The sequence below is a fragment of the Prinia subflava genome, chromosome 6, assembly GCF_021018805.1.
Source record: "Prinia subflava isolate CZ2003 ecotype Zambia chromosome 6, Cam_Psub_1.2, whole genome shotgun sequence".
Lineage (NCBI taxonomy): Eukaryota > Metazoa > Chordata > Aves > Passeriformes > Cisticolidae > Prinia > Prinia subflava.
This window is the reverse complement of record NC_086252.1, coordinates 7,799,666-7,823,353: the sequence shown is the minus strand read 5'-3', so window position 1 is coordinate 7,823,353 and position 23,688 is coordinate 7,799,666. Positions and strand designations below refer to the sequence as shown.

General features: G+C 46.1%; 1 protein-coding gene across 5 annotated transcripts in view; it reads right to left on the bottom strand.

Moving 5' to 3' along the window:
- FN1 (fibronectin 1) overlaps positions 1–23,688 on the bottom strand; it is a 51,193-nt gene that overhangs the window by 13,609 nt on the left and 13,896 nt on the right. For 3 of the 5 annotated variants that reach the window (XM_063400092.1, XM_063400091.1, XM_063400093.1), the window contains exons 12-32: positions 22,749–22,892; positions 20,945–21,066; positions 19,567–19,744; positions 19,269–19,445; positions 17,588–17,716; positions 17,404–17,493; positions 16,696–16,890; positions 15,138–15,410; positions 11,930–12,196; positions 10,220–10,314; positions 9,732–9,900; positions 9,388–9,474; positions 8,455–8,646; positions 5,886–6,158; positions 4,664–4,846; positions 3,291–3,380; positions 2,890–3,159; positions 2,415–2,531; positions 1,890–2,054; positions 1,108–1,263; positions 245–358 (exon numbers count right to left, since the gene is read on the bottom strand). In XM_063400092.1, coding sequence (XP_063256162.1) covers positions 245–358; positions 1,108–1,263; positions 1,890–2,054; positions 2,415–2,531; positions 2,890–3,159; positions 3,291–3,380; positions 4,664–4,846; positions 5,886–6,158; positions 8,455–8,646; positions 9,388–9,474; positions 9,732–9,900; positions 10,220–10,314; positions 11,930–12,196; positions 15,138–15,410; positions 16,696–16,890; positions 17,404–17,493; positions 17,588–17,716; positions 19,269–19,445; positions 19,567–19,744; positions 20,945–21,066; positions 22,749–22,892 — 3,486 coding nt within the window. The remainder of the gene's footprint in view (positions 1–244; positions 359–1,107; positions 1,264–1,889; positions 2,055–2,414; positions 2,532–2,889; positions 3,160–3,290; positions 3,381–4,663; positions 4,847–5,885; positions 6,159–8,454; positions 8,647–9,387; positions 9,475–9,731; positions 9,901–10,219; positions 10,315–11,929; positions 12,197–15,137; positions 15,411–16,695; positions 16,891–17,403; positions 17,494–17,587; positions 17,717–19,268; positions 19,446–19,566; positions 19,745–20,944; positions 21,067–22,748; positions 22,893–23,688) is intronic. The other 2 variants (XM_063400094.1, XM_063400095.1) reach the window with 1 other exon arrangement.

The window sequence follows — 23,688 nt, the reverse complement described above, 5'->3', positions numbered from 1 at the left end:
ACTTTGTGGCTTTAGTGAAAGAAAATGAGAAGCGCAGGAAATTGCATTTTGGCAGTGTTTGAGGCAGAGGGACTGCGTTTTTGCCAGCATCTGCAGATGGGGTGCATGGTACTTCTCACAGGGCAGAGCCCTTCACACTCTCCTGGAGACCAGGCCCCTGGCTTTTGCTTTCCCTGGGAATGTGGTGGTAGGTTCAGACATCAATAGAAAATGTGTGTTTGTTCCCATGAAGTGGAATACGTACTGGTGACAGCTGTGTGAACCAAGGGCTGGCTCTCCCCGTTCTGATTCTGAGCAAAGACACTGACCACGTACTCCACTGTGGGCTGCAGACCTTCAATAGTGACCTGAGTTTGATCTGGCAGGAAAGAACACCATCAGTCAGAAAGAACAGCACAAAGCTGCAGAGCACTGGCCTCAAAATAGCCTTGAATGAACGGCCTAAGCCATACCATGAATAAGTGTCATTAAAACAAGGTGGGACTGAGAAATTAAATTTGCCTTTAAATTGCACCGTGCTTCTCTGGCAGTGCACAGGTGCAATTTGTACCTGCTGAAAGGGCAGGTCAGCACAGCAGGTAGAACAAAGCACAGGGAGGACAGGGAGATCAGCTTTTGTCAGTTTTTTAGGATAAGACTGACCATCAACTCAGCTGCATCACAAGCATCCCCAAGTGCTCTGCTGAGTCCACAAAATGCAGTTTTCCTGAGAGCTGACACAGCAGGTCCCACAGGTACTACACCACAGACCTGTAGTGGATGTGACTGAATCCTGCTGTGACCAAGGGTCATGTTAGGTGACTTGCAGAAGGATTTCAGAGCAAGTTTTGCTGGATGCTAGAAAATCCAATGGTGTTTCTTTGAAATGCAGGTGCTTTTCATGCACACTGAGGCTGCCAAGAATGTACTTTTGCAGTACAGGGGTGTCAAAGAAATATGAAGAAATATTTTGCTTTTGGGGCAAAAATCTGCCTAAGCTCATCTGTCCTGGATGAGACAGAACTGAAAATCAGCAGGATGGCAAAAAAAGGTACAAGCAGCAGCAGGATTTCAGTGGTCACATCTTGCGTTCTTTACAGATCCAGTGAAGGATGACATGACTCTTACCTGCAGGGACATTTTTGGTTTTTGTGGGCCCATGTCCCTTCTTGGGGACAGCAGTCACCCGGTAGCCTGTGACTGGGGATGTTGAAGGGAGCCATCTGATGCTGATACTGTTGTCCTGGACATCGGTGACTTGCATCTGGGATGGTGTGTCTATTTCTGGGCAACAGAAATAATTGTTCTGAGTATGCTGGTACAGGAAACCCTCCCTCCACAGTTGTGTCCTGGCTGAATTTTATTCCGCACTGCTTGGAAGAAAAAATCCATATTGCTATTTATTTGTCTCTCATGCTAACCCAGAGCAAAAAAAACCTTAACCATGATGTGTGGGTGATGGTCCCATATCAATGTTAGTTGAGGATTTTTGTTGTTTAAAAGGCTACTAAAAACCTTTATCTGCAGCTACAGCAGGAGCAGGATTGGGCTATATCCAAGTCAGGAGTGAGAGAACAGTCTTGGCTTTAGCAAGTTAGGTCTCCTCAGGATCACACAATCTGACAGTGAAGCACTAGGGTTAAGCCAGCAGTGACTCCACATTGTGAGAGCCCAACAGGATTTCCACTCTGCAATGAGCAGTTGAGCACTGCTTTTATCCGCATGTGAACTCCACAAGGTTCTCCTTCTCCATGTCCCCTTCTGTGCCACCAAGATACACAGCTCCCCTGAAACTGCTGGCCTTACACCCCCATAGCTTCTAAAATAAACCAGGGATCAGTGATGCACGTTCATGGGGAAAAGCCAACACAAAGCTGTGGGGGTTTCTGTCTTGTTTGGTTTAATCTCACCTGTTCTGTAGGTGACAGTGACCGGCTTGCTGCTGGCAGGGCTGTCTCCACGGCCAGTGACAGCATACACAGTGATGGTGTACTCAACACCAGGCTTGATGCCAGTGATGGTGGCAGTAGACACAGTGCCAGGCACTGTGAACTCCTGTACTGGGCTGCTTCCACCTAGGAAGAGCAGGTTAAGAAAGAAAGGTGATGGATCTGTAAAGCATACATTTAAATCTCTGCAAAAACCAGCACAGTCCTATATGCACCAGGCTGAAGACAGGACTCTGTTGATTCCAGTGGCTGTGGGGTCAAAGTTGTTTTGATCATTCCAAGGAAAAGAATGAAATATGTACACAGAACCACCTGTAAAATTACTGGAATACTCCAGATGCTCTTTCTTTTGGGTACATAAAATATGATTTGCTCTTTTTTAAAAAAGGCCCCTATGTATCTGCTACAGCCCAAGGTGCCTTTGCTATCTGCTTTCATGGCTTCATGGTTTCTGGTCTGTGACCAGCTGCAGCAGCCTGCCCTCACCTGTTTCACCGTAAGTGATCCTGTAGTATCTGACTGTCACTGCAGGAGCATCCCAGGAAATCCTGAGGCTGGTGGGGCTTGTAGGGGTGACTTCCAGGTCCCTTGGAACATCAGACACTAGGAAAACAGAGAATTGAGAAGGGAGTTTAAACACAGTTGTACAGCAGCTACACACTCCACTTATAATGAGCTCCTCTGCTACCCATCTGTCTGTCCTTTGGCTCGGGGCACACTCCTCTCCAAGGAGATGTATCTGGTTAAAAATCATATGGCATTGGACTAGATCTAATGGAAACAGCTCTGCTGGCCCTAGAAACATCTGAAAGCAGCATGGCTCCTCCCACCTTTTTCTAAATCAGGCCCTACCTCAGCACACAGGCATTTCCTCACGAGTGAGGCTGGCAGGGCAGATGTGGTTTAACAAAACCTTCCTTTCTAGAGGACGCTCCAAATGCAGCGTTCCCTCCAGGCTCACCTGTTGTCTGCTGGCCGACCAGGGGCAGGCTCTCCTCCCTGCCGCTGAGGGCGATGATGCTGACCACGTACTCGGTGCCTGGCAGCAGGTTGGTGAGGGTGATGGAGCTCCTGGAGGGGGGCACACGCTCCTCCTTGGGCCGGCCCCCGCCCTGCTCCGGGTGGTAGCGGATCCTGTAGCCCGTGATGGTGGCACGGGGCGCGATCCAGTGCACCGTGAAGGAGTTCGCTGTTATATCCGAGAAGTCCAGGCCCGTGGGGGAATCAATGCCTGCGTGTTTCAAGAGACACAGGGCTGAGCTCAGCCAAACTGCTGGGCGTCATCACAGGGGGAAAAAAAGTAATGAAGCCCCCCTAATGAATTCTTAAAGGATGGCATTAACCACACATGCATCCAAGTACCTGTTTTCTGGACTCCGTACAAAGGTGCGCTCTCATGCTGCTCAGCAACGCTGTAGACTCTCACCAGATACTCAGTGCCAGGGAGCAGGTCTGTGGAGATGAAGAACAGGAATTTGGACGTGTTTCTTTGCTGACATCAAGAAGGTGATCAACCTGCACAGTTTTAACTGTGCTTCTTAGGAGACAATCAGGTTTTGCCTGACGGAAGATCTGAGCCTCCAGGACAATCAAAAGTTTAAATCAGTTATTTTTGTGGATTATGGTTCCTTGAAGTGCTTTAGCCTGAAGGAGCATGATATCCTATGTTATTGCTTCATTAGTTTGTGAAGATTGACTAGAAGCAATTACCTTTTTACAGTGTCCCTTACAGTTTTCTACTAGTTTAGTTATTTACCGGGCCCAAGCTTTAGCTGATATACGCCGAAATAGAGCCAAGGATTTCCAACAAAGCTGTTCTAATTCAGACAATTTGGGTTTTTATTCCAAAAACAGGTATTGTTTCTCACTTAACCAACCAGATTCTCAGATAGAGGAAAAAAAAACCCAATTATAAATACAAAACAGCTTTTGCCCTAAAAATTAATGTCGGCTTTTGGAAAATGCCCACATTTTACTGCCATGTCCAGTAGGTTACAGAACAGGATGTGTTTTCTGGTCAGAGCACACAAAGTCAAAGGAGCAATGACTTTTTGCATATTCTGATCCTTTCCCCGAACCTCTGCACTGCAAGTCCTTGACATTATTGGCAAACCAGGCGAACAACATGTATTTACTGTTAATACCTAACCAGGCTGCAAATCAATGCAGTTGCCTCATAGCCTGATTCATCGCTGTCCTTGGATTGATAGGAAAAAACTTGCCTGTGGTTTGGCTTTAACTTGGGTAAAGCTAAAGGCCAAATCCCATTTGGTGTCAGTTTGTACGAGGCTACTTGCAACATCACTTTAGACCAGCTGAGAATTTGGCCAGCCGCACTTAAACCTTTTTTTTTTTGCCTCATCTTGTGTCATGTGGACCTTCCCACCCTCTACAATTACTTGAAAGGAGGCTGTAGCAATGTGAGGTCAGATTCTTCTGCCAGGTAACAAGTGATGGGACAAGCAAAGACTTGCTCAAGCTGCACTAGGGGAGGTTGAGGTTGGATACCAGGAAAAATTTCTTCACTGAAAAGCTAGTCAGATGTGGGGTCAGCATCCCTGGAAGTGTTCAGGGGGTGTGTAGATCAGCACTAGGGGATAGGGCTTGGCGGTGACCACGGTGGTGCTGAGTTGTTGGTTCAAAACACCTTGGAGGTCTTTTCTCTTAGCAATCTTACAATTTTATGAGGAGGGGCTTCTTTATGTTAGTTTGACTCCTGCAGGTAACCCGCTTACTTGTTAAGATGACCATGTTGCCTGAGGGTGAGACCGTCACCTCCGCAACATCATCCTCCTTCTTGGCGGGGGAGTAGCGCACCAGGAAACCGCTCAGCACGATGGAGGTCGGGGCAGTCCACGTCACCCTCATGGTGTCAGGCCCCACGTTAGTGAAGCGCAGGTCAGTGGGAGGAGGCACAGCTACACAGCAAAGAACAAACCCCCCTCAGTTCTCAGATTCATACTCATCGAGGTGTCTGCTCAGGGAATCAATCACCAGAGAAAGTATCTCATGCACAACGGACTACGGCGTCAGACTCATGCAAACAGACTTCTAAACTACACTTGGTTCTACTACAGCTAAGAGAAAAATGTATCTGCACTACTGTCAGGCTGCTTTAACCTCTTGGCTACTCCTGATACGTTAAATGTACCCCTAGGGGCTAATTTAAAAACAAGGTAGCAAGTTTCAGTAATGAGCTTCTAGCAGCTGGATTTTGTATTACAGATGTGGTGCCAAGAGAGGTTTAAAGTTGCCATACAGCAGCTTACAGATGGAAAAGTAATCTCATCTAGAATCCATACATGCACACACAGGAGAGGAGAGGGTATATCACTAATTTCCTATGACTCTACTTCTACTCGTGTCGAAGGATTTACAGCCTCAGGACTTTCAAACACAAGAGGATTTCATGCAAGAACCAGTTTCCAGCTCGCCCTCAGCTCATGCACTATAGAGACCCTTGATGGTGTGGCACGGCTGTCACTGGCATGTACTCAGGGAGTGGTGTCCATCCTTTGGGGCATTGTGGAAAGAGTGGGGCCACCACAGAAATGGGCTGCTGGAAGCTCAAACAGCTGTCAAGGCTGGAGGGTGTCTGCTGATCTGCTCCATCCTTCAGCACTCCTATTTTGGGGAATCACAGTTTTAAAGGCTGGCGAACACACAGCTCGTGTTTCAGGCTCTTGATTCCAACTGGACCCTGGGAATCTGAATAGCAGAAGGTGAATGAGCCTGGCAAGCCTGCAGCCATTCATGGTATTAAAATGCCTCCAATTCAAAAACAAGGAGCACCACATCCATCCCCAGCTGCCATCTGGGGAAAGGGGCGAGCTGGGTCTGTCTGGCTTCCCTGCAGCGAGCAGCTCAATTCCTCTTTGGACAAAGCCCCGACACCGACAGCCAGTGACAGCCAGTGACACCGTCCACGTCACAAACACACAAGTTTTCAAAATTCACCCGTTTGCTGTGTCAGAGTGGTAGGGGCGCTCTCTCCGCCATTAATGAGCGTGATTACGCTGATGTCGTAATCAATGCCCGGCTCCAAGCCTGTCACTGTGTAGTATCCTACTGAGGAGTCCACAAAATCTTCAAAAATGGGGACACTTTCTCCTGCCGCAACTACTGTGATGCGGTACCCAATAATGGCGGAGGCATTTAACGGGGTCCACCTCAGGCCGATGCTCGAGTCAGTTATGTCAACAAAGCTTAGGTCAGTGAGCTGGGGCACCTCTAGTGAGTTAAAGAGCACACGGGAGAGGCGGAGACACACGGAGGCAAAAGAAAGACAAGGGAGAGAAAAGCAGTGTTCATCACTATTAACATCGACAGAACTCTGGAAGCAATTGCGGTGATATGCACAGTTTTCTCTTGGGGTTTGGGGGGAAAGGAAGGGTTTTGCTGGGGTGTTTTTCGTTGTGTTTTTGCTTTTGCTGTTTTCAGTTTGTTTTCATATGTTTACCCTTCAGTGCAGTCTTCAGCTGCTTCCCTGGGCAGACAGAAGCTGAAACTCCGATCCCCTCAAAAGATGAAACCCCAATCCTCTTTAGACATGTAATTTTCAAAGAGCCCTGCAAGAGGCACTTAACTTGCACCAAATTTACTCTGAGCAATGATAAGCCACAAAGACCCATCGTGTTCTGACAAAAACAGAAGCAGAGAAAACACAGCCCTTCTTTCTTTCTGCAGAAAAATTACAAGAGAGAAAAAGTTTGCTAAAGAGTAAATAAAACAACAACTCTGTTGATTGACCCTCTAAAATCCTTGTTTTGTTCAAATGGTGAATCTAACTTTTATCACTGAGATCATAAAAATACCAATTCACTCCAAGAGGCTAAATTAAACCCTCAGCTAGGTTTAAAGTTCCAGGGTAGATAGTTCACTGTCTGAACTATTTACACTGAACTTGGAAAAAAGCCTCAAATCCCTGCAATGGCTTGAGGATCTGGCCCAGAATTCCTCAAGTTCTACTTACCAACTAACTGCTGCAATACATGTGCTAAAAAGAGAAGTAAGTAATAGAACACTTCCTTGGAAACAGGGTAAATGGTTAAAAATGACCTTTAGATGGTATTAATTCTGCCAGAGTGACAAGATCCCCAAATTGAGAGGTTATGCCCAGCACATGATGTGGCCAAGAGCCTGACATATGTGGCTAAAATTGTTCAAAATCTCAAGTTTTAGCCACTGAATAAGAATGGTCTTTAATGACCTTTCAGATGCTGCCTAAATTTCTGTAGGGAAAATAAGCACAGCTGTGACTGCTTTCCCTACTGATATTATTCCTTCAGCAAAGATGCTCATTTCCTGCATGCTAGGACCAGCAGAATTGGGCAGGGAATGGGGAATTTTAGACGCATCTTTAATTGACAATGGCCAAACCTGCAGTTGCTCAAGTCAATAAACTGGTATTGATTTAAGCCACAAGGTTTGGCTGTGTAACTTTATCAGGGTGATCCTGAAATCAGTGGGAACTAATGGATGCCCTTCCTCATTCAGGATCAGACATCAGTGAGTCAAAGATGCAGGACTCTGTATCCATTCTGTTCATTACAAGTTAGTTCGAAAAGAAATTATGGGACAGAAATATTGCTTTAATAATAGTGGTTATGTTCTGTTTTGATGTCCCTCTTGGAAAACACTTATTTTACAGAATAGGTGCAAAAAAAAAAAAAAGGCCAGTTTTCTGTAAAATAATTGTTTATCCACACGGAATGCATGTACCATATCACCTTTAAAGAGCTGTAAAAGCCAGACACATACATTCTTAGCTTTCCCCCACCAGAAGACAGTGAAGGGCTAAAGCTATCACTGCATAACTATGCAGCACCACAGTATTAGTTCACCCCAGGGAGCACACAGCACTTCAGTGAAGCACAGAAATTTTAAAGCAGTGTTACAAGAGCAAGCAAACACAGTAGCTGGCATCATCTCAGAGCAGAAACAAAAACAAACGAAGACCTCACAAAGGAAAACTAAATGCAACCATTTGGGGAAATGCATATTAATCTTGCTACTGTGGCTACAAAGGCAGTTTCTGCAGTCCCCACAGTTGTCATGTGAGGTGGCACACACCACTCTGTGTCTCAAGTGCCACAGTGATGGACCTTTCCATCTTGGTTCTCCTCTCCATTGCGCTTAGTGATCTTCTGCCACCACTGCTGCCAGAATCTCTCCTGTGCACACTTCCCACTCATACCTCTATTTCCTGTTCCCATCAGCTGAAGATGCTCCAGATGCTGGGGCACTTCAGGGCTAAGTTAAATCCCTGCTGAGTGTACTGATACAGCAGATCCATGTGCTGACCATCAGCCTGGGACACACAATGTAGGCTGGCCGTGCAGAGAAGTACACAGGTGTAAGAAGTTCTGTCATCACATGTTGGAACGTGGCTGTTCTGCTTCTTGAGACTAAATGTGAAGTCTAAGCCCTCCTACCATCAGACTAACACAAGTTCTGCAAGGCAGAGCCTCTCGGGCTCAGCCGTGTGAGCCTGGGCAGCTGAAATGGCTGCTCACCCTTGCGTTACCTGGTGTGATGGTTTCTGAGATGGGGACGCTCTCCTGGTCACCCTTGACAGAGTAGACGCTGACGTTGTACTCCACGCCAGGGTTGAGGTTCTCAAAGGTGCAGGTGGTCTGATCTGCACCCACCACCTCCTCCAGGGTAGAGCCCTGCTGCCCATCGGTGGGCGCAGTGGTCACGCGGTAGCCGCTGATGCCTGAAAAACAGAGGCCAGTGTCAGGAGTCTCCTGCTGCATCCACTTGCATCAAGCTGAAGCAAACACATGACATTTTACAAGAGATTTTGCCACCCTGAGAGAAGCAGAAGGAGGTTGCTTTGTCAAGCACCCCGAAATGAGCTTCCCGTGAGTTAGCTATGGCATTTCCATTCCCTCTGAGACCTCACCAAACTGAAAATCTCAGGAGTTCTGAGAGGAATTTCTCTCAGGACTCTGTCAGGAAAAGATTCAGCTAACAACAGAGGTTTTCAAAAACATTCAATCCATCTTTTATGGGAGTCAATTGTGCAGCTCCCATCAGCTATCGTGGGAAAAGAGTTCATCCTGAACACTGTCAGAACTTCCATGCTCACTTTCCATAGCATAAACTCATTTTCACTTCCAGAAATCTTTGTGGTCCATTCTGCTTTCCTTCCCTCAGACAAATTTTCAGCCACTGGAGATACTTGAAGAAACCCTTCAAATCCTTAAAAGAGCTGAAATATTCTAACACATTCATGCTCCAAGACAGCATTTTATACAGAATGTAAATCATTGAGAGTCCTACGGCAAGTTGTAGTTAACTGTGAATTATATCCTTAAATGTATCTAGAAACATGTATATTTTTATTCAAATTAATCAACAGCAAATTTCCCACCAAGCTGCAAGGCACCACCAAAGAAGCGTTAGCATGCTGCTGCAGGAGAGGTCTGAGCACAGAGTGAGTTCACGTGGTTACCTGGAGATGTGCTTCTCTCCCAGGAGACTATCAGGATGCCGGTGTCAGGGCTGGACCTGAGGCGCAGGCTGGTCGGTGGAGCCAGTGCTGCAAGTGTTCAGACAAATGGGTCACTGATGGCATGGAGCATCACGCTGGCTGCCTCAGCACCCCTCTCCCCACAACAGCCTCAACCTTTGGAATGAGCCAAAAACACTCCCCTGAAGCTGTGACCCTGCATTGCACGGGACAGCCACCCATGCATCAAAAAGAAAAGCCAGGCTAGGAAGGAAAGACCAGAACTGCCTCCCAGAAGGCAGCGGGGAGTGGCAGGAGGAGTGAGGTTGGAGAAGCAAGTGCCATACGTGTGGTGACTCTCCTGACGATGGGGGTGTCTCTCTCCTGGCCGTCCATCAGCACGGTGAGGCTGTAGGTGTACTCCACGCCGGGGGTCAGCCCCGAGATCACGATGCTGCCCGAGTCCGAGATCACCTCCCGCGGCGCCTCCCCGCCCTGGCTCGGGCGCACTCCCAGCTGCAGGGGAGCCAGGTTTGCTTTTCAGTCCCGAGCTGTCAGCATCCTGACTGATCAGCCAACAGCAGCACCAGGGCTGAACACCTTACACTGAACTCCAGCTGTTAGTCCTGTAACCTGTGGTCTCAATGACCTGAAGCTCCATGACTGCACTGACCTCTGTCACCTAAACCCCCTCCCTGTAAGCAACAGGTGCTTTGCACCTCTCCCCGCTTTGTGCTGCCATCTTCACCACAGTCCACAAGAAATGGCTTTAATCTGCCCTTCCCACCATAGTCAAGGATCTGGAAAAACCAACATGGGCCTTAGCTCCTCCTACCTTGAAACCAATCCTTGGGGCAGGTGTCCAGGTGATGACAATGGAGGTCTCAGTCACTTCTGTGTTAAAGGGAGGAACAGAGCCAGCAGGCTGATCTGTGGAGGGAATGGACCAGAGTTGAAATCTACCTGCTGTGATGGCTCCAAACAGGTTGAAAACCTGACCTACAGCTGCACAAATAGCCAGAGGTATGAAGTGAGTGCTGAACTAGATCACTTCTGAAAATCCAGTGATTTGGGAAGGATCTGACAGATGATTTTTGTCTGCTGCTGGGCTCGACAGACAGTATGCAAGTGGTCTGATCACAGCCAGAGCTTTTGTTCCTGAGGAAAACAAAAATACTCAAGTGGATGCATGATCCTCTACACATCCAGCCCCAAGAATTTGGGGGAGCCTGGTTTTTGGCATGGTATCTAAAGTGTTCCTCAAAACTCAGCTGTTTTTTTGATTCACCCACCATAGACCTTCCACCCAGCAGAACACCACACCCCATCTGTCATCCAGCTGTCCCAGCAAGGACCATCTCACACCTCACCAACACCTCGTGAAGTCAGCAGAAAGGAGCCAACATCAGTCTGAGGCATCTGTGGTCTCACTGACATCTGTGAGAAGCACCACACAGAAGCCAAAGCCTTTGAGCATGCCAGAATCAGCCTAAATAACACTGAGTTTAATCTGAAATGGCCTGGTTAGTAATGTTATTAATGGAGAGGCTTGGTTAATCAAATCCATAGCCTCAAACTGGACTGGTTTCATTCAGACAAGCCAGAATTTGAAGGCAATATCAAATTTAAGATAACAAATCATATTGTAATCGAGGAATATTTATAGATGAGACTGTCAGCAAGAAGCACCTTGCCAATGTAAACAATGTTACTCTGAGTAAAAGTTTGAGCCCTTATTTTAGTTTCACATTGTTCTAAAAGAAACCACACTCTCTGTTGAAAAGAGGATGTGGTTCTGGGCTTGGGTGGCTTTGAGTTTTGCTAGTTTATATGATAGCACCACCATTATTTAAACAGTGAACCTATTTGTTCCTTTTAGAAGTATGTGGGGGTTGTTACAGAACTCCCTTTCCCTCCAAAGTTTAATTTTCCTTCCAAACCAGCATCACAAATACAGATGACTGAAATGCAAAAAAAAAAAAAAGTGTCAGGTGTCAGGTGTCAGGTGTCAGGTGTCAGGTGTCAGGTGTCAGGTGTCAGGTGCAATTATGGAATACAACATTTGTGTCAGTTTGGGTAAATGCAGTTGAGCTGCCTTAGATGGTATGGCTGGGCCTGAGAAATGACTGCTTTCAGCTTTATGTAAGTACCAGACTAATTATTCCTTGCCCATTGTAAGGGAGTTGTATGCTTTCCTTCATTTGTCATGCCAAAACCAAGCAATTAGGAAGATCAAGTAAAATTAAATTTCTCTGACATCCAGTTAAGCAAAAAGTGAGGTACCAGTAGTAAGCTTTCCCTCTTGTTTTTGATCATGAGGAAAGCTGAAATGTATTTCACTGAAAGGTTTTTGATGCAGATAACTTTTTCCTGCCAACGAGTTCAGAAAGAACAACAAGGAGCATTTCCCAAGCTGTTCTGCTGGAATGCCACTTCAAAGGCTGCTCCTGTAAATCAGCCCACAATGGGCACTTTCAGCACAAGTTCTGAAGAAGGGCCAGGGTACAGAGGAGAGGAGTGTGTGGTGTGTGTGCGCCTCACTCACAGGTGGTGAAGACCCCGGTCTCTCTGTTGCTCTGCAGGTCGCCCTTCACGGCCACGAGGTACACGGTGTACTCGGTGCCAGGCTGCAGGTTCCTGAGCTGGTACTTGGTGGCAGAGGGCCCCACGTTGTAGGTGCGGGGCTGCCCTCCTCTGGTGGGCCCTGCTGTTAGCTTGTAGCCCGTGATGATGGCGCGGGGCCGCGTCCACAGCACCAGCACCGAGTGCTCCGTGGTGTTGAGGAACCGCAGGTTGGTGGGGGCATCCAGCTCTGTGGAAGCAAAGCACAACACCCATCAGCTTCCCAGCTGAATCTCCACTTCCACCCCCTCTTCCAAAGCATGGGTCTGGATTTCTGATGTATCGTGTGAGGGCAACAGTAGGAAAGAGAGAAGGGGGGACCATGAGAGAGCTGGAAAGTTATTTCACTTCTACATCTGCACCTCGGTGCCATCCCTTAATGCACCAAGACAGGCAGACCTGCACACCCTGGGCTGCACTGATTTGGGTCACTGCCATCTCTGCATCCCATGGGGAAGGGGGCCTAAAGGTTGAGACAAGACAGATGATCCCAACACACTCAGGAATTTCAACAGTTTCTCATGAGTGCTGAGCATTTTTTAAAAACCGGCTCAGTTTAGACTTGTCAGTGTAAGCACGGAAACCTAATTTTAGCCCTTTTCCACAAAAAAGATTTATTCTTTTAAACCCTTGCCCAGTCTTCTCAAAATCCCTTCCCAAAATAAACCTCCCCTACTTTGTCATTTGCATGTCAAAATAAGCAATAGTCAGCGACTTTCTGCAGAAAACCAGTTCCTAGATCTACTTAAAAATATTCACACCATGGAACTGACCATACAACAATTCCAAGCATGCTCGTCTCTCCCCTGGGACTCAGGGAACAGCTCTTACCAGGCTCCCACCCCTTTTTATCAGTGCCCCTGGGAAGCTGCTGAAGCTGATAACCCAGATAGCCACATAAACAAGAGGCTGAGGCTGCACAGCTCCTTCACTGGAGCCACAGTGGAGCTGTCATGGCCTTTGGCTGAGGCAAGGTGAGGTTTGGAGGGGAATTTGCCCCCACAGCAGGCAGGGTAATGCTGGCTGCAGCAAGGACCTCACAGTGTTCACATGGCAAGCCTCCCCTTTTCTAGGTTCTAGCCATATGTTGAAATTAAGAGCAGTGAGGTTTCATCAATGCGCTTTTTTGCTGGCAAATGCTTTTTTCTCCTTCTGGAGAAGCAGTATTTTGGTGAAAAAAATTGATGTTTTAATCGCTCTGCCAGTGATTCAGCAGAAAGATGCTTTTGTCCTTTTGTTTTCTCCCCAGTTGTTTTCTCCAATTTTGAGTGGGGAGGAAAAAGGAAGTAAGGTCTTCCTTCTTCCACCACTGGAAATAAACTGGGGAGAACTCAAAAAGAAAAAGAATGAGTGTGGCCCTGCTTAAGCCCACCTCCAGCCCACAGGCTGAAAAGTCAACTTTATCCCTTGCTGGTACTTAGATCTGGGCTAAGTCTCATCTGACAAAGATTGTATCTTCCTAAAATGTGTAGCCTAAAGTCAATTCCTTTCTGCACAATTTAATTTGCCAGCTCTATTAGGCTTTTATCACTTCCTCTCCCCATACTAGAGGAAAAAGGGGGAGATTAAAAAGCCACACACACACACTCGGAGTTTATTTGTAGACTGCTTCTTAACGGAAGGCCAAAAAGAGAATCACATTTACACCGTGGGAAGAGACTTCTGCTGCAGGGTTTTCCTTGGGAACCCTGAATGATTTCTGTTTCCCAGGACTTTCGATTACAGGATGCAATTTATGTGAATAGTTTCTGCAATGTGGTTTAGGCAAAGCAGTTAAGCGGGTGATCACAGCCTATGGAAAACGATTCCAGACATTTGTGACTGACACTGTGCTGTCTGAATTAAATGTCTATGCTCCAATGTACACCTCTGTGTGGAGTTTCACCTAGCCCAGGCTCCTCAAAATAACCACAAAAAATTACAGATCTAGCTGGGAACTGAGCCCTTCTTGTTCTAAATGCTCCCAAGAGAGTTCAGATTCCCAAGTCGCATCCTTGCTTTTGAAAGCCTTGCTTGAAAGAGGAGGGAGGGTGCTCACACCATCTGTGCTGTGCTCAAATTAGACACCTATGGTAAAGGATGGACATAAGGATCCCATTCTCCCTGCACAGTCAAGGGACAGGCACCATTCATTGCTCATAACTTTATGGATGGAAGTAAGGATGTCTCTCAAACAGCATGGCTATATTCAGAGATTATCCCACTTCCTTTCCTTCCCTCTCATGTTACTAAGAGCTGGGCTGGGTTCTCAGAAGTTGCTCTTTTTACTGAAAAGTATCAGAAGAGCAGCAGATGCACATGGCTGAATTTTGTCCCTTTGAATAAAGCCAAAGAACACCACAAACACCCACTCACCCCTCTATTGCCCAATAAACAGGATCTGATCAAACAAACCATGGCCCATGTTCTGTCTGATCCCTTCCTCTTGGATCAGAAATGGAGATAACCACCCAAACCCAGATAAAACTCCTGCTCTTCCATCTGAAAACTACATCCTGCCCAGCCACTGCTTCCCTCTCTTCTCTGCAGTGCTGCAAAGCAAAAAACAATGCCTGACAAAGTGCATTTTTCCTCACACTAGTGAGGCGCTGCACTGCCACTAGATCATTAGCAAGCAGGTTCTGAGGGATCCTGAAAGATCCTTCCTTGTGCAGGCACAACTGCTGCTGCTGCCAGGGGAGCCGGACAGGTATAGAGCTGTGACAAGGGAGATGGGGATTTTCAGAGGAATCTCAGCAAGGTTTCTAAGTCATACTGAAATCTGCCCTAAGGTACCAGCAAAAAAAAACCCTCTAAAATTATAAAAATCACAGGCTGTGATCTGTGCTGTGAAAGAACTGCAGGGTCCATCAATTCTCAGTCAGTAATAAAAAAGTTGAATCCCAGCCATACAAAATTGTTTTAAAGCACCATGAGATTTAAACTCCCATTGGAAAGCCCTGGAGGAGGATAAATCTGCTGAAGAGATCATTGTTAGGATGAATGAATTCCCAGCCCTGTCATCCCACTGATGGGATACCTCCTGGGCTAGAACTGCTGCACTTCAAGTGCTGTGTTTATACATTTCTCCAAGCGACAGAGAAATAACGTGCTTCAAAAGGCTGAAAAAAGCACGGAGGAAAGAAACTTACTGGTGGTTTGCTCCCCAGTCAAAGGTTTGCTCTCCCTGCCCTGGTTCACAGCAAAGATCTTGAAGAGATAGGTTGTTCCTGGGATCAGGTCAATGACTTCAGCAAAAGAGCTCCTGGTGAGGGGCAGCCTCTGGCCGTGCTGGCCAGGGCGGTTGACGGGGATCACCTCCACCCGGTAGCCGGACACTTGGCTCTGTGGTGGTGTCCACATGATGGTGATCTTGATGTCAGAAACCTCCACAAACTGCAGATCTCTGGGGGAAGGCACCTCATCTGAAAGCACAGGGGTACAACTGCTGTCAGAGGGAGTCCTGAGCAGGAGAAGTTTCCAGGGAAAGGAAAAAAATGTGCATTTTGCTTGAACAATGGCTTGCCCAAAAATACTTACCCAATTAAAAAGTCAGAGTAGCCTCACTTTAAACATGCCTACACACATTCCCAGACAATATTCAAGCAGACCCCAATTCCAAGCATTACTATCTACTTTAAAGTCTACCAAGCGGTCTTGCTGTGACAGAAAGAACTGAAAGACCAGATGTAATACACTACAGAACTTCAAATGTATGCAGAACCAAAGCCTGAGGGGAGAAAAAGTACTCCACGGGCTGGAAACCCAGTAACCTCCTTCTAAAATTAAAAGAGAGGGTTTTCAAAACCCACAGCATGTTCTGAATGTCTATGATTAAGTTGAAATCCACCTTTTATAATTAAACAAGTACAGGGGCTGATCTGGCCTTACTATAGTCAAATGCAAAATGCAGTTCCCTCAGTGCTGGCCTACAGCACTGCACCCTTGAATTCCTGTGTTTAAATTAAATTTCTTGAGACTAGGACTGATACTGCCCTAAGGTTAACCAGTGCACATTTTTGGAAGATGCAGAAGCCAAACCATAAAATCATTGAGCTGAGTTCATTGCTGGTAAATTCCCATTTGCAAACACGTGCTTGCAACTTGCAGGACCATGAAATTCCACTGCTTACCACATCAAATCCCAATTCGTTCACTGCCCCTTCTTTTGGTTTGGTTATTTAGTCCAACTGGATACTTAAAGAGCCTCGAAGCCAGAAGTTTTTTAAACACTGAGTGCCTCAAGTTTAGATCCTATGGTGCTGTTTTGGCACATCAGCCAATGCTGAGCAATCTCCCATCCCTACTGACTGCAAAGGAAAATAATGGATAGGACTGGAAGGGGGAGGGAAAAATCAAGTGAACAATGTGAGTGTGTGTTGTGCTGTTTGAGTACATAACCCTGAACATCTGTGAGCCAGGTGCTGGGGCAAAATGACACACCAGGCACTTCAGAGGATTTCTTAGCAGAAGCCCCCTAAGATAACTTGGGAAATTGATCTCTCTTCTGCAGACAATGCAAGACCTGCCTGCAGTCCAATCCCTAGGAATTACAACCCTCTTCATGCAGACTGGTGTCCTGATCTACAGAACTTCAACACCAGTGAAACTCACAACCAAAACGCACAAAACCATAACTGAGTTCATTTAAGCTCTCACTTAGCTAGCAACGGGAACCTCGGTGACTGAAACCCAGAAGATGGGCATTACCTGTGCGTGGGACCCCAGTGGTTTCCTGCTGGATGAAGACAGGAGTGCTCTCCTGGTTCTCTTCCACTGCATAGATGCTGATGTTGTACTGAACCCCTGGCATCAGGTCACTGAGTGTCACAGAGGTGGCAGTGTCAGGCAGGTTGAGCTCTGTGCTGCTGCCTTCCACAGACGGGACGTAGACAATCCTGTAGCCTGAAGCAAGAGAAATATGTAATCCTCAGCACAAACAGTAAGCACAAAGAATGCACTCATCTCCCTGCTGAGCTTTGATAAAAATAGTTCTGAACTTCAGCAGGACCTGTGGCCTGCCTGTGCTCACGTCCCATCTGCAGACCACACACTCACACCACCTTCCAAAGCACAATCTGACCTGGGTTACAGTGAGGTCTGACATGTGGGTTTAGGCCTGTGCTGTTCTCATGCTCACTATGGGATGGTCTGGATGACGGATACAAATGTGAGATCTTGGGGCTTATTTTTTATTTCACACAGATCCAGAAGGAATTTGTTTGCATCCAGCCTTCTGCATTGCTTGGTTCAGTCACTGAAACCAAAAATGCTCAACTGCCCATGTGCTTTCCAGCTGGTCTCTCCCACCAGACAGAATTTTGCAGAGTTGTCCCAGAGTTACATTTAATTTTCTTTTTCACCTACATTTCATATTCTATGAATAATGCAGAAAAAGTGCAGTCCAACTGGACAAACCTGTGATTGGAGCCTGTGGTCTGCTCCAGCTGATGACAATGGATGTGTCATCCACACTTTCCACTGTGTGGTCGGGTGGTGCATCAGGAGCTGTTTAAGAGGAGAAACAGAGGAGGACAGCAAGTGTGAGGATAAGAGGTAACAAAAAACTCTTGAGCAAACAGTAACAGCCACCCACACACACCTGTAGTCTGTGAAGTGGACAGGATCAGGTTCTGCTCTCCTTCTTCCGAGATCTGGTAGACATTAACAATATACTTGCGACCAGGAAGCAAGTCAGGGATGTTGACAGAAGTGGCTGTGCTTGGGAGATCTGAGGAAGGCAGGACAGAAAAATTTGTTTTAGAATTCCATCTTTTTGCTTTCTGTCCAAATTAAATCACTGAGAAGTTTGTTCTAATCTGGGCTGAAGCACACTTTCTGCAATAAAAAACCAGTTTCTCTGCACCTCAGAAAAGCTGTGTGGAGAGCTGGGACCAGCAACCCAGGGCAACAAGGCTCAATGTGGGACATGGCAGGGCAGCTTGAGCAGCAGCCCCCTGCACACTGCAGCCATCTCAGCTGAATTTTCATTTCATTCCCTGCCTGTTGAACTTCCAGTACAGAAATATATGGAAAAACTTTCACATGAGTAGGTTATGTGGAAACACTGACTCATGAGCGAAGAAGAATGACATTATGAGGGCTAGTGAACTTCTCTCCCTTCTCCCAGATGTCCAGCTACATGCCAGATGTAGAAAGTTCCTCAAGAAGCAGCTCCTTGCTGGCCAGATTGAAGTCAAGCATCTTGGGGGAAACTGGGAATTGCCTTTCAATCTACGTGTAAATCTCTGTCTGTAGACAGATCTCAGGAGCTGCTGCACAGCACACCTCAGCTGTCTGGCCAGAAAGAAAAGTGGTTACAGGGCTGGCAGTCCCCATAAGAGCCACCTCTGCTCAGTGTCCGAGCCTGTGAGTTCAGGGGAGCAAAAGTCCAGGGAAAACTATTAGGTCAGGAGACTGATGTCCTGTTTGTCATGTTCTTCTACCTCACTAATGTCCCAGTAACTGTTACAACCTCAAACATGTGAGGTGAGATATTGCTACTACCACTGTTAAGACAGCAAATTAGGAAGAAGAAGTTCAAATGAAATTACACGTAGTGGTGCCATGGGCTCTACAGTAAATGTTGGAAAAACAGTTTCAATCCCTGTGTCTGAGTCCAGTGCCTTTAACCAGCTTCCCAGCTCAGCTAAATTGTTGTATTATCAAAGATGAGGAAGATCTGATCCAAACAAAACAACTGACAGAGCAGACTGGAACATGAGGTATCCATGAGATAACAAGCGGCCAAGAGAAGGCATTTGGGAAATATTTCTCTCTGTCCATTCTGATGGAAGAATAAAGGTATGCCAAAGGAAATTAGCCAGAGGCAGGTTCAAAAAAACCAGATTGGGTTCTCTTCTCATCTGCACTGCTGCTCAGTGCAGGATGCTGTGGAAGCCAGTAACTTTACATGATTGTAAAAGGAAAAAAAACCTGAGCAAACTCATGGAGATGAAAAGAAAAATTCTGTCTACCCAGAGTTATTACTCATCCACCTCTCCTGGCTCAGGCAGCTTTCCTCTACAGAATTCTGGGACAGTATTCTGAGGGGATATTGATATTTACTTGCCTTGTTCTCTTACAGCTATTAATGGAGAAAAGACAATGAAATAAGTGAGTTTTTAATCCAAGCTGGTCCTGTCACTCTCATATCCTAACTGAATCCTACTGAAAGCCAGGGAGATGCCTACTGCTCACACCAGCTCTCCTGACTGCCACAAAGCAGTGATGCACTGCCTGAGGGCAATGCCTTGCTCTGGCACCCTCCAGTGCTGTCTCACCAAGGTACTGTGGCTCATCGCCCTCCTCGCTCAGCTCGTACTCAACACGGAATCCAGAAACAGTGTCAGAAGCAGAAACCCAGGAGACAACAAAGCTGTTGGATGTGATTTCGGTGACAGATTCGGAAGTAGCGACCACGGGAGGAAGGAGAGTTGTCTCTCCTGAAACAGTGTTGCCTGCAAGGGAGAGGAAAGAGGCTGCATTAAGCATCACTATTTTTGTGTTAACTGGGATGCACAAAGCAAGGAGGTGGGTTGAAGGAGACCAGGTTTTCCTGGATGCCCCCGCTCCACTCACTGGTCACTGCTGTGGTGCTGGTTGTGGTGAAGTCAAAGCGGGTGACTTCTTTGTGGCCGTACTGCTGCACACTGATGAGCTGTCCCTCATAGATCACACCAGGCTTCAGGCCTGAGATGGTGTAGGAGTTCCGGTGGCCAGGGATGGTGGCTTCCTTCCACTGCCTGCCTGAGTTTTTCTGCAAGAAAAAGGACACTCAGACAGTGAGAGACTCCCTAGGCTGCAGGCAGGGGAATCTAGTGACCTAACCTGAGTGGTTATACTCACTGTAATATTCAAACACAGGTATGGCTTGGATGGCTTGAATGCACAGACAGGATCAAGCCAAAGGCGATGAGAAAAGTATGCCAAGAAGCAGGACCAATGGCATTGAGTTACTGGGTTTTACAGGGGTAAACTAAAAACAACCTAGCTATGAACTTTACCCTTTAAAAGGAGCATTATTTGTTATAAATTCAACTCATTCCTTCATCAAAAGCACAGTAAGGCATGAAGCAGTGGCAGGAAAATATACATTTGAAGGCTGTTCAGAATAACACTCTAAGCCATCATCTGAAAATAATATACAGAGAAGTTCTTCCCTTCTACCCTGTGTTTGAACTCTATGGGAAGCTTTAAGATAATGCTCCATCCTCTGAGGTTTGTACTCCAGTGCTTTAAAGTCCATTTCACTCAGGCCTTCATCCAAGATACACTGAAGTCAGTAAGAAGACCTGAGTGCCTTGAATGGCTTTGGATCAGGGCCTTTATTGTTCTCTTAATAACAGGCAGCATTGAGGTACTGACGCTCTTAATCTTTAAGTGGTCTTTTGTGAAGCTGGAACACAGCTCATCTGTGTTGGCTAAACAAAATCATTCCTCACAGAGGAACCAGCCAACAAGCAGTGGTTAACCAGTTTTGGTTTAGACTTTGGGGGAGATGGGAGTGACTGTTTATTTAATCCTACACTAAGCTGTTTATAACTTCATATCCTACTCATTTTTACCTCCCCATTAAAAGAATAAAATGCATCCTGGTAGTCTCTGGATACACACACGTTACTAAAACAGCATTTCTTTGGAGGAAGAGGCTTCCACAAGGATTTACATTCCTAAGGTAAGGAAGGATACAAACTTGTCTGCCTGCTGTACTAGTGCTTTGTTTAACAAAACACTTTATGAACACAGTAACCAGTGAAGTTTGGGCAAGAAAACATTAAGTGTTTATACAGCATTGGCTCTCCTTGATGCTCAAGAGTAGCTGTTGACCTCAGCAGGAAAAAGACACTGAATAAGCAACTCGAGTTGGCTGGAATTGTGTCAGCCACTTCTCTCAGACACCAGAAAAAGCCAAATAAAGTGCTCTTGATGAACAAATGATCATAACTGTGGCACTCACCGGTCTCCAGCGCAAGATGTACTGGGTGATGTGAGAGCGTTCAGGAGCATTCCACTGGATGGGGTGGGAGTTTGGCTGATTTGTGCTCTCTGTGATGATCACCTGAACAGGCCCAGTAGACCCTGAAAAAAGGAATTGTTGGTTTTAACGCACCAGGGATGTTGTGGAGTCATCAAAAAGCAAGAGAGCTGCATGGCTCACATATAATGTGAGTATACATATAATGAGTTTAATGCTTCACTGCTACCTACAAAACCAGTGAATAACAATAAATTCTGTGGGGGAGTTAATGTGCACTGCTTGGGTCCATTTCCTGTAAGCTGTCAATGAAACAGAAAATGGGAGAAGTCTAGTACAGAAAAAGTCTGCAAAGAAAAGTCTCTGCTGATGAAAACCATCTGCCAAATCCAGGTCTAATCATGCAGCATGGTGAGGGAAAATTTCTGATCTGACACTGGATACACCCTGAAAAGAGACACTGATCTTCTATCTTTTTTACTAGATTTCTTAATCAGTTCATATGAAACACTGATTTTTTTGTAACTCTGTGGAAGACTCCACAGATATTAAGACTTTGCTCCTGTACACAAACACCACCAGAAGGACTGGTGGAAGTCTTGAGACAAAACAGGCCCATGAAATGATGAAAATACAAGTTCTGCAGCACTCCAAAGCTTAAGACTACTGATTGCATTCAGCTAGGTCAGGCTTATTTCCTCCAACAAGCTCTCCAATAGAGATGGACAGGTTTTATGATCACACAGCTCTCCTTTCCTTCTCTTTTTTTTTCTCCCTCCTGGCCCCACTGAGGAGGTTTCACTGAACACTCAGCAGCACTGTCCTCATGTTAGTTCTCAGAAAATCCCAGCAAAGAGATCCCTGGAATCTGCAGGGAAGTGTTTTAGCCATTAAATAGCTGCACCCTCACCCCATTCCCAACATTTCTAATAATAATTTATTTGGACAACCATGTAACATATATACCTGTTCACCATTTAACAGGATTTCTAGAAAAACAAACCTGTGCCCACAGGCAGAAAATTTCAAAGCTCACCCAACCCCAAACCTAAATTCAGCAACATTAGATTTGGTTTATTTACACATTTTCAGTCACTCTTGTGCCTAAAGCAGCCCAAAGCCCTGGTCTCCGGGCTGGAGGCATGCATATTTCACATAGCTCAGGGAGATGTTTGTTTAAGCAGTCCAACAGGAGTAAATGAAGCTCAGCAAGCCTTAATACTTCATCTTATTCAGATAAAAACAGTGGCAGTTGCAACCTTAAACAGGAAAGTAGAGAGGTTCCCCTTATGTTCTGTTTGGGGAACTGAAGCTGAACAACCAACAAACAGGCATTGCCCATCCCATAAAGAGTTCCTGGAATTGCCTGGACAAACAAGAGCTCAAATATTTAATTTCTTTGGGGGACCGATCAGGAAAACCGTTTCGTTCCATGATGGATTTTGCTTCTGTGATGAGTGGAAAAGGAAGAAATACATGTGTGAGTTTCAAGCTGAAAACTGCACATGTGATATCACTAAATACCAAGAGGCAATGTAAACCCAAGCTGTTGTGTGCACTGAGAGTCACTCTCTGAAGTAACCCTGGCCTCAGGAATAGCTGCAAACAGCTCTTTATAACCCCCTGACACCTGCTTGTGTCCACCAAGGGACAGGGAGAATCTGTACTGTTTCAAAAGGACACCAAAAGGCATGAGGTACAGAAACCTGAGGAGGTGAGGGGTGGAAAGCTGGCTTTCCTCAGGTCTTACTCAGCAGATGAGTTCATTCCCTGCTGGGTTTCTTACCTGGGTAGGTCTGCAGAGGCTGGCAGTGCCATTCTCCAATGCCACGGCCATAGCAGTAGCACTGGTACCTGACCCCGTGGACGTACTTCTCCCAGGAGTCTCCAATCTGGTAGAAGGTGCGGGTTTCCGAGTCCTGGCACTGGTCTGAAGGCACAAGAGAGACAGCTCACCTCTGTTACTGAAACCACAGGGAAATATCTACAAAGAAGAGTAAGCCCCACAAGACTTCTGCACAAGGAAATGCAGCATCAGTGCTCATGTGCAAATACACACACATCAAGTGGCAACAGAACTTGAAACTCAGATCAAGGTTCTTAATACATCACTGCATATATTAAGTTGGATATTTGGGGCTAATTCAGCTGTGATGCATTTCAGTGGGGTGTTCCCTCAAGAAAGAATTTCATCCACTCTGGAGTTCAGTTCTGCCCTGGCCAACTGAGCTCATCTCTCATTCAAAGCTAAACCATGCTGCTCTCAAGGAGATCAAAGGCAAAAATTCTTCCTGCCTTCAAGAATCCATTTATGCTTTAATAGTCCCCCAAATGTTTTTATTTTCAGCACAATCTTTCCAGATTTACCACTGTATAAACCAAAGGGGGATAGATCAGATCCTGAAATCAGCTTAACTAGTGTAAATACAGCACAGTACAGCACTTCAGTCCACCTTTTACTCTGACAGCTGCATGTATGCCTGGCTCAATGGAAATTTTCAGTGAGAACTAGCATTGTTTGCTTGGATAAATAAGAGCTTTGTTTAGAGAGAGCTAACAAAATTAAAACTTTAATTGCACCTATACAGATAGCAGAAATCATCCCCCACACCCCTTCCTTCAAACTAGTAATTTTACAGGAGCTTTATGGTCTATGTTCCTTGAGTAAACACATACAGACACTACTGTAAATAAAGCAGAGCTTCACAACTAGTAATTTCTAATAT